We start from the raw sequence: 10,798 nt of genomic DNA, 5'->3' as shown, positions 1-10,798 counted from the left end.
CTGGCCCAGTCACCCCCAACTGCCCTCCCCTGCCAGCCCAGTTGCCCCCGACTGCCCTCCCCTGCTGGCCTGATTGCTCCCACCTGCCCTCCCCTGCTGGCCTGGTTGCCCCCAACTGCCCTCCCCTGTCAGCCTGATCACCCCCAACTGCCCTCCCCTGCTGGCCTGATCGCCCACAACTGCCCTCCCCTGCCGGCCATCTTGTGGAGGCCATCTTGTGGCAGTCATCTTTGGATGACGTGAGGGCATCGTGTGAGGGCACGAGGACCACCTAGGCTTTTATTAGTATAGATAAGCCTTCATTCTATTTGTAGAAACAACTGCCTCCAGGCAATAGATTTAAACTTGCTTAGACAAATCAATCCTTTACAAAATAAGTTACAGTAGTCCCCCATTACCAGTGGTTTCGCTTTCCAGCTTCAGTTACCCTCAGTCAACCACAGTCCAAAAATATAAAATGGAAGATTCCAGAAGCAAACAACTCATGTTTTAAATTTTGCACCGTTCTGAGTAGTGTGATGAAACCACACACCATCCCATTCAGTCCTGCCTGGTATGTGAATCATCCTTGTCCAGTGTCCCCAAGCTGCATATGCTACTTGCCTGTTAGTCACTTAGCTGAATTATCAGATCAACTATCTCAGTATCATAGTGCTTGTGTTCAAGTCACCCTTATTTTACTTAATAATGGCCCCAAAGTGCAAGAGTACTGATGCTGGCAATTCAGATTTACCAAAGAGAAGCCATAAAGTGTTTCCTTTAAGTGAAAAGATAAATAAAGTACAAGATGATGTTTTGAGAGAGACAAACCACATCCAAATAACTTTTATTATAGTATACTAGAGGTCCAGTGCACAAAAATTTGTACACTCGGGGGTGTCCCTCAGCCCGGCCTGCACCCTCTCGCAGTCCTGGGGTCCTTGGGGGATGTCAGACTGACGGCTTAGGCCCACTCCCCACGGACATCCCTGTGGGAAGGCACTGACCACCAGGGGGCAGCTCCGGCCCCACCTCCCAATGCCCTGCTGCCAGTGGCCTCCCTCTGCGGGAGACGGCTGGCCCCAACCCCTCGATAGCCCCTCCACCGCTGTCCCCCCCATCACCGTCCCCTCCCTCTGCCCACTGGCACCCGCTTTGGATGGCTGGGGCCGCCCACTCACAGGCCCCGCCCCCCCGCCGACCAGTGGTTCTGCCGTTCAGTCGATTTGCACATTAGGCTTTTATTATATAGGATTGTTAAAATTGTTCTATTTTATTATAGATTATTATTGTTAATCTTTTGTGTCTAATTTATAGATTAAACTTTATCATAGGTATGTATGTACTGGAAAAAGTACATATAGGCTTCAGCACTATCTGCAGTTTCAGGAGGTCTTGGAACATATTGGTGGTGGGTAAGGGGGAACTACTATAATGATATTATGGGGGGGTCTTCCTAAAAGATCTGATCTGTGTTCAGGCTTTCCTGGCCCCAATCCACCATTTCTGACATCTGTCCCCTCTGATTTACTTACAAGTTTTATTTTACTATCCTAATCCCCAAAGCAACTCAGTTATTCAAAGATCATCCTGTCATGTTAACCTTCCTTTAAGTGAAATGCAATAATGTTGGCCTAAGTGATGGGTGCTCTTCCCTGTGATCCCTCAGTGAGAAACGATGGCTCTCCCTCTCCTCGCTGGTCGTGCCCATCACTTTGACCCTGCATCCAAGCTTCTAATACATATAGCTCCTATAAGCTCTCCAAGGATAGGGGCTGTTCCTTCTTCTCCACCATTCCCAGAATGGCACCTTACACCCAGTAAATGCTCAAAAAACAAACAAACAAACAAACACACAAAAAACAGATAGCCCTGGTCAGTGTGGCTCAGTTGGTTGAACTTTGCCCCATGCACTGAAGGTCGCTGGTTCAATTCCCAGTCAGGTTGCAGGTTTGTACGGGAGGCAACTGATCGATGTTTCTCTCTCTCCCTCTCTCTCTAAAAAAATTCAATAAAATCATCTTTTAAAAATTAAAAAGTAATAATAATAATAATATTACAAGAGACACAAATTAGCATGGACTTATTTATTTAAAATATTTCCTAATCATTCAAGTGCTGACTGTATAAATTATTTATGCTTTTTCCCTCTTCTTTGATGCCATCTCTAGTTATTACAGGGCTCCTAACTCTCCTTTCTAGAGAGTGAGCAGAAAAAATAAAAAGATTTCAATTTTAAAATGTCAATCAGTTCTGTTTCCTGTTAACATGCTTTTTATAATCTATTTATTGGTTATGAGATTTGACGCTACCATGAATAATTAGTTTTTGTAAAGTATTATGTAAAGGGGACATCTGTAATACTTTTAACAATAAAGACAAATTTTAAAAACATATTATGAATTATAATGTCTCCATAACTGAATGTTAGGAAATCTTATTACTCTGTATTTCAAAGGGATATTTTTACACAAATTGGTTATTTCCAAAGATAAGAATTATGTGAGTTCTGCTTACTTGTAATGTTCTGAACACCCCAAAATAAACTACAGTATTTGAATATAATGCCTGGTGAGCAATGCTCATGGAATGATATTATCAATCACAAATTAAGGTATAAATAGCATAGCCCCACATTCTCAATAGCTGGTTCTGTGATAAGCAAATACTTTCATCATTTCATTTGTATTAAATCTAACAATGCATAAAGGTATCCAGTACCTCCCCAAACCTCCAATCTCACCTCATCTCCAAGACTTCTTGTCGGGTTTCTTCGTATTTTTTCTTCCATTCATTTGCTTCAATCTCTTTAGTGATTATCTAGATTATAATAGAGAGAAAGCTTGGTTTTACCTACTCAATCTATTACAGCTTGAATTTAAGATTGGAGACTTGAAACAACAGTTCCTCCCAAGTCATTCACTTACGTTAGGAATGTAAAACCTCATCATCCATCTAATGCTCATAAGCATTTAGAAAAATACTCTTAGCCACATGGGATGCTGGAAACGTAGCCACCAGAGTAAAGGTGAATAGAACATCTCCTAGGAAAATTCCAATTGGTAACTAAGTTCTCTGTAAATTCAACCTCAGGCCAGGGTCCGGCTCTCGCTCTGTAGGCCTAGAACACAGATTGGGACAAGACACCCAGAGCAGAGCGTCATCTGACAGAGAGTCGCCTTAACCCAAGGAGACACCAGTGCACCAATCTTAGTTAGGATGAGAAACGAAACTGCCACAAAGTCAGAGCATTAGAAGTTGGCACGACCAGCATATTCTCTTTCTGCAGAGATTTCTGATTGCTTGATAAAAATAGACTCAGAAAGAGAGAGTCAGAAGTTCAATGCCTCCAGCCAGTGCATCCATCTCACCATAGGCTGTGCAGAACCCATGGGATGCCCATGCTAAATGGAAAAGAAATTATCTAAATTCACTGCCTGAAACTCCATTTGCTTTGCACAGGGCTTGGATGGGCACACCTTGTTCTCTTTTTATTTACTTCTCTGTGCTTCTCTCTTTCTAATTGGTACATTTTTACTTTGGTGCCTTTAATCAGGATACTAGAAGCCAGCTTATCTGCTTTGGTGACTAAACACATCTTTCCATCTTTCCTGTGATCCATGAGGGGGACATCTCATAGTTTAACTCTCAGGAGGAAGTGAAGTCATTTTTCTCATTTACGAGTGGGGGGTGCTCCTCACCACTGCACCCAAGCTGACAACAGGATTAGTTGACATCTCTCATTACCAACCTAATGCTATTTTTTAAAATATATATTTTTATTGATTTCAGAAAGAAAGGGAGGGAGATAGAAACATCAATGATGAGAGAGAATCATTGATTGGTGGCCTCCTACACGCCCCCTACTGGGGATCAAGCCCACAACCCGGGCATGTGCCCTTGGCTGGAATCAAACCTGGGACCCTTCAGTCCACAGGTCAATCAGTGCTCTATCCACTGAGCCAAACCAGCTAGGTCCTTAATGCCATTTTTTAGAAGTCCAATGCGCTATCCATTGCGCAACGGAGCCACCTAAATTAATGCCATTTTTTAAAGCTTTAAGAGACATGTATCACAGGTACTTAACTACTTTCATCACATTATAAAAATAAAATTGCTCCACCTGCTTTAAAATAGGGTGGAGTCATCAAGTAATACACAAGCCAAGTACATAAATATAGCACAGAAATATAACAGGAGAGGGTGATAACTGATTACTAGTATATAACAATGTCTTTCATATTTTTTCAGATCATCCAAGGCCTAGCAGTGACCTATTTTTGAACAGAGGCTGCTCAAGAAACATGATAAAGGTATTTGAGAGTTAAATTAAAGAATGGATGAAGGTAGGAAACAATTGTATATTAGTGCAAGTCTAGAATTTAAGGAATTTTTATGTACGAGCATACTACATACTAATATGCTCTGTAAAATGAAGGCACTAATTTACAAACTCATGTGGATAAAGTTAGCAAATTTTGATATTTAAAATTTCAAGGCTAAAAGATAAACAGGACACCACAATGTCAGGACCCCAGCACCAACGTGGCGTTTTACAGGGAGCCCTTTATCTGAGCTAGACAAGCTGCAGGAAACACGAACTTCCAACGGGGATAACGGAGGCCAGCAGAGATGGAATCTGCCCGCTGCACATGGCTTCACAAAGAATGGAGCGATAAGTGGGTGGAACAAGAAAGCATTTACCTCTTCTCTTATCAGGGTGAGCACGGCTGTCTTATCTGATTCACTGAGGCAGATGCCATCCAGGGGGCTCTCTCCGCCACAGGCCACGGACAAAGATAGTCATTGGCGAGATGGGGGGGGGGGGGGGGGGGGGGGAGGAGGGGAGGAAGAGGTTACATTTAATACGTTTAATCTTCAGCTTCTTAATCCCAAGCATCTTTCAATAATTTCCTCATTGCTACATTGATCACAATCTTTAAAGACATGTTTAGAGTAAAAAAACACACACAATGAAAACCCAGCAGGGTTTTTTAAAAATCAAGTCTAGCTACAGTGCTATCTAAAGGAAAAACTTGTTCTAATGCAGCCGTGGGCAAACTACGGCCCGCGGGCCGGATCCGGCCCGTTTGAAATGAATAAAACTAAAAAAAAAAAAAAGACCGTACCCTTTTATGTAATGATGTTTACTTTGAATTTATATTAGTTCACACAAACACTCCATCCATGCTTTTGTTCCAGCCCTCCGGTCCAGTTTAAGAACCCATTGTGGCCCTCGAGTCAAAAAGTTTGCCCACCCCTGTTCTAATGATTATCAGGGTGTCTTGCTTGTCTAACAGATAGCCTAGAGAAGTTTTCTTCTTATCCCCCAAAAGGAAGTGTACTTATCATAGTGGTCAGCCACCAAAGAATTACATGCAAAAAACAGAACACTACCTGGTTCATGGCTCATCTTTCAAGGGGTTTCTGGGGATGATGTGTTCTATGTAAATACATTTCCCAAAGAAAGTCAACTTTTTTTTTTTTTACATGTTGATGCTTTGTGTGTCTATATGTAGTCACTTTGGATGGAAATATTTCTAAAATTTTTTTTACTAAGTTTCAGGCCTAGGAAGGCAGAAATGGTGAATGTGCCTGACCCCACCCAGCCCGGGCGATTCAGGATCACCAGAAAGTCCTTGCTCTGCAGTGATGTGCCACAGCCCAGTGATGCCGTCAGGTGTGCACCATTACTTGTTCCTGACAACGTGCCCACGCTCCCATTTTTGGTTCTTCCTTGCTATTGTTTCAGTCCTGTCTGGCAGCACTGCACTTTCTAATACACCAGCTTGTTTTTATCATAAACTCGGGTTCTAGAGAGCCACATATGGTTAATATTTTATTTTTCACAAGAATATAGGTTCTGTACTATCTTCCTTCCTAGAAAGCATTTTTGGTGCTATTTGCCCCTTACCTATACAAGTAAGCTTTTTGTATAAATGGGGGGAAAAGTTCATCAAGTAACATCCGAAATGCCAAAGTGACCTAGGAAAAATCTTGAATGTCAGTATAACTCATCAATTAATTATTGCTCATAATCAATCAGCTCTCTGGTATTTTGTTTGAACCAGAACTGAACATAAAATCCAAGGTTCACTTAGACCAGTGGTTTTTAAACTTGCCAGGGTCATTATAGACTCATCCTTTCTCTAAAAAATACTCAAAAATACACAATTGTGCAGACAGCTTCACAGACCTCATCCAGTATAGAAACTCTGGGCTTAGGCCACAGAAAAGGGAAATGCAAAGCCACGGGCTGGCTGTGCCCATCTGCAGCAGCATTTGGGGGAGGGTGGACCACATGCTGATGGAAGTCCAAAACTCCTCAGAAACACTATCTTGGGACAGACCTATCACTAGAGCCAAAAGTCACTTGTGGCGGGAAGCCTCTAAAATGGCTCCCATGACCCCACCTCCTGGTACCAATCCTCTCGGGCAGTCTCTTCCTTGGAGCAGGATAGACCTAAGGACTCACTCGTAAAGGACACAATATGGTAAAAGTCATGGCATGTCACTTTGTTTACAGAAAGACCCAGCTTTCACGCAGTGAGAAGCTCCATGGGGAGGTCCATGTGGCAAGGAACTGATGGCTCTGTCAACAGCCAGTGAGGACCCGAGATGGGCCCACAGCCACATGAGTGAGCCTGGAGGTGACCGCAGCCCTGGTCTACACCTTGACTGCAGCCCATGAGACTCGGACTCATCCCAGGGTTCCTGATCCAAAAATGATGGCGTAATACATGTTTGCTGTGGACAACTGCTACACCCTGGACATGTGATCATTCTATTACTTCCTGTGCCATGTCTATCATCAAGAGGCTTTCCCGTAGTCTTGCTTCCCATGTAATTGCCTATAGGGAGATAATGTACTAAGTTAGACAAACACATTTGGTTCGCCTTGTTACATTTCCGATTCTAAATTAATACCTTTTAAAGTCTGTCTTTTGTGAGTGTTTATTACTCTAAGCCAGAATCCCCATCTCTAGGAACTAACTTCCCTGTGCTTCCCATGACCCTTGTGTTATCAAGGATGTGACCATTCTATTAACTTGGTTTTCTTAGTAAGGAAAATATCAGTATCTATTCTAGAGTTCTTTAAGTCGTTTTGTTTTTCATCAGCACAGCTTCAGCTTTCCTGCCACCTGCCACACAGCCGGTGAGCCCCGGCTCCCACAGCCCCGAGGACCACATTCTAGTATAACTTCACCACAGGTGTGGTCCGTTTCCATTCTGTACCTGTTGCCAGTGCTGTTCAAAATAAATATAATGCAAGCCATATGCAATTTAAAAATTCTCAGCAGCCACATTGAAAAAAGTAAAAAGAAACAGGTGAGACTCATTTTAATAACATAGTTTAGTTAGCCCAAAATATTATCATCTCAACATGTAATCAATATAAAGTTAGAGACATTTTACCTCCCTTCGTTTTATGCAAGTCATCAAACACTGGTTGTATTTTACACTTAGACTAGCTACATCAAGTGCTCAGCTGCACATGCACTAGGGGCTGCTGTCCGGGAATCTCGGGATAGAGTGTGAGCCCCTCAAGTGAAGAAGCTGTGTTTTATTTATATTTCATCCCCATCACCAAACAATGGCCATAATTTATTTAAAGATTTAACACGAGCTTCGAAACAAATGCTGGAAAAACCTGAGCTCCACTTAACTCCCCCCTCACCCGCCAAGTTTAGGAACTTACAGGCACGGCAGATCCATCTTTCTCCATTTTCTGGCATGTCTCTTTTTCTACGCCTAAAACACAGAGTCATTTTTGTAGTTAACCCAAGCAGCTGGTTCCTCCCCTTCCTAGTGAAAGGCACTGGGAAACCCCCAGCGCAGGCCCAGAATGACATCTACAACACACGAACGCACCCCAAGTTCTCACAGGGGCGCTGGCTTTCTATTGATCACTGTGTTGTCCATGTTAAAAGTCCAAGATATTTAGAAGAAAGAGGAGTGCGGAGTTAGTCAGTCATAAATGAATCCACAATCTTCAGGTGCAAAGAACAGCAAGTCTGTCCTTTGTGCCCATGTGCTAACCATGGGATTATTTCAGTGAGAGGAAACACTGAATGCTGTTTTATTACCAAAGTCTTAAACTCCAGCCCAAAAGGGTACCCTCAATCTAAGTAGTGTAGCAGTAGCAGATAAAACAATAAGCTCCAAATTGCAATGCCCACAAAACTAAATTCATTTTGTACCTCCCACTCTACCACCAGAGACATTTTAAAAAACCTAACACTAGATGTTTTCTAATTAAAGGAATATGCTCTCACTGAAGACAATTTTTTTTAAATTGTTATTTAGAGAGAGGAAAGGAGAGGGAGAGGGAGAGGGAGAGGGAGAGAGAGAGAGAGAGAGAGAGACCGAGACCAACGTGAGAGTGAAACATCCTATACACCCTGCACTAGAAATAGAGCCTGCAACCTGGGCATGTACCCTGACCGGGAATCAAACTGGCAACTCTTCAGTGCACGGGATAATGCCCAACCAACTGAGCCACAATGACCAGGACTGAAGACAATTTTAAAATATTTTAAAATTTTATAAGACTACAACCTCCCACAAAGCAATAACAAATTATTATTTTAGCAAATTCTGTCTATAATGAATTATTTTTAAAACACAAATGTGACTATTCTGCTTAAAAACCTTCAATGGCCCTGGCTGGTTTGGCTCATGGATAGAGTGTCGGCCTGCAGACTGAAGGGTCCTGGGTTCCATTCCGGTCAAGGGCCCATGCCCAGGTTGCGGGCTCGATCCCCAGTAGGGGGCGTGCAGGAGGCAGTCAATCAATGATTTTCTCTCATCATTGATGTTTCTCTCTCTCCTTCACCCTTCCTCTCTATTAATAAAAATGTATTTAAAAAAAGAAAAAAGAAAAAACCTTCAATGGCTCCCCTCCACCTACAGAAGCAAGCCCCAAATCCTCAGTACCACTTCATTTTCCCACTTACCCTGTCCTCACAGAGCTACTGGGCATTTTACCCACATGGCAGGTTCCTTCCCAACCCTGAGAGAGACGCTTGTTCTCTGGTGCACATCTATGTCTGTATCTATCAACACCAAGCTCCAAGGTGACTTTCCCCAGTAAATGTTCTCTGATTCACCTGACAGGGTCAGTACACCCGTCCACCTCACACTCCCACCCGCATGACCTCTGCTTCTCCCTTGATATGGATAATCAGTTACACACAGTGACATACTACCTACCCACTAAGAGGACAGCACTGTATCTAACAGAACCCCAGCTCTACAAATTTCTGTTGCAGGAATTTCCTCCGAATGAGGAAGAATATCATTCAACAAATATCTACTTCAGTTACACACAGTGACATACTACCTACCCACTAAGAGGACAGCACTGTATCTAACAGAACCCCAGCTCTACAAATTTGTTGCAGGAATTTCCTCTGAGTGAGGAAGAATATAATTCAACAAATATCTACTATGCACCTGCAGCCGAGGAAATTCAAAGATGAATCACTCATAGTCCTTAACCTTGAGAAGCTTATCAAAGATCCCTTCTATAATGAATACACAAAACGCGAACGGTAAGAAGAAATGTGCTGGGAGCATAAAGCATGGTGGGAGCCAAGTGATGTTTTTGAAATAGACCCAAAATGATGGGCAGAATTTCTATAGGAGATGGCAAAGAAAGATATTTCAAATAAGAGAAATAAGTGTAGCCCACCTAACTGAGTAAGGTGGTATAAAGGGAAATGGCAAATGAAGTCTTGGGAAAGAAGTCAGAGCAGAAAGAGGCCTGGGAAGAAATCTGGAATAGTGCCTGGCATGTTTATTTTATAGATGAAAAACTGAGACCTGGGGGCAGGGAGGAGGCTGGAAGAATAATAAAGTCCTGATTTCCACCCGCTTCCCTCGTTTGATGAGAGATCATGATTTCTTAAATTCTAGGTATAAAAACACCAAATTAAATTATGTTGATTTTTTTAATAATGTTTAATATAGTCAGGAACATGGTTCTAAACATTTCACAAGTCAAGTTTAGGGTCACAGATACAACTTGGGACCTGGAAGGAGGGCCTCCGCTCTACAATGTTCTGAGAGTCCAACAGCAAGAAGGTTAGCAAGAAAGTTAGTCTATCTAGGTTCTTATTTGGACATTAAGAAGGATTTTATAGGGCATCGATCAATTTCAGTCTACCACATCTGTGAGCAGGGCAATTTATAATGGTCTAGTGCAGGGGTGGGCAATCCTGGCACGCGTGCCAAACATGGCACGCCAGTAACTTTTGCTGGCACGCCAAACCCTCTCTTATAATCTTCCATTTACAATTGTGAATCTTTGTTCTCAGTGATGAATTTTGTTAAGTCTCGTAATAGGAGTAGCCTGACGGATGAAAGTAGTAGCTCGTGCATATCTCTGAAGGTCACGAAATATAAACCTGATGTAAAATCTCTGTCATCAGTGATGCAGCAGCAAAAGTCCCACTGATAATATCAAACGGAGTCATAAAGTTTTCTGTCGGACTATCAGTGTACATATATACGTTAAAAAATGAATGTATTTTTCATCATCATATACTGTGTTTTTGTCGCTCGAATGAATTTTATTATTTCTCCAAGGTTCTTCACATATGTACACCTTAAGAGATATCAAGTAGGCGTAACATGTTCTCAAAAAATTAAGGTTGGCACGCAGAAGAATTCTGAGTCAGAGATTTTGCTGGTTTTGGCACGCACTCACAAAAAGGTTGCCCACCCCTGGTCTAGTGTAATGAAAACAAGCTCTTTGTACTTTAGCTTTGAGATTAAAAGACCATGGAACCTACTGCTAAAGTCTGAATCCTAGTTC

General features: G+C 42.3%; 1 protein-coding gene across 1 annotated transcript in view; it reads right to left on the bottom strand.

The window, feature by feature from the left end:
• TACC1 (transforming, acidic coiled-coil containing protein 1) overlaps positions 1-10,798 on the bottom strand; it is a 47,475-nt gene that overhangs the window by 10,671 nt on the left and 26,006 nt on the right. The window contains 3 exon segments of the mRNA XM_014536380.1: positions 2,723-2,799; positions 4,684-4,855; positions 7,683-7,731. Coding sequence (XP_014391866.1) covers positions 2,723-2,799; positions 4,684-4,855; positions 7,683-7,731 — 298 coding nt within the window.

Source organism: Myotis brandtii, unplaced genomic scaffold (assembly GCF_000412655.1).
Source record: "Myotis brandtii unplaced genomic scaffold, ASM41265v1 scaffold103, whole genome shotgun sequence".
Taxonomy (NCBI): domain Eukaryota; kingdom Metazoa; phylum Chordata; class Mammalia; order Chiroptera; family Vespertilionidae; genus Myotis; species Myotis brandtii.
The sequence above is the reverse complement of the archived record's forward strand: the minus strand, read 5'-3'. Positions and strand labels throughout refer to the sequence as shown.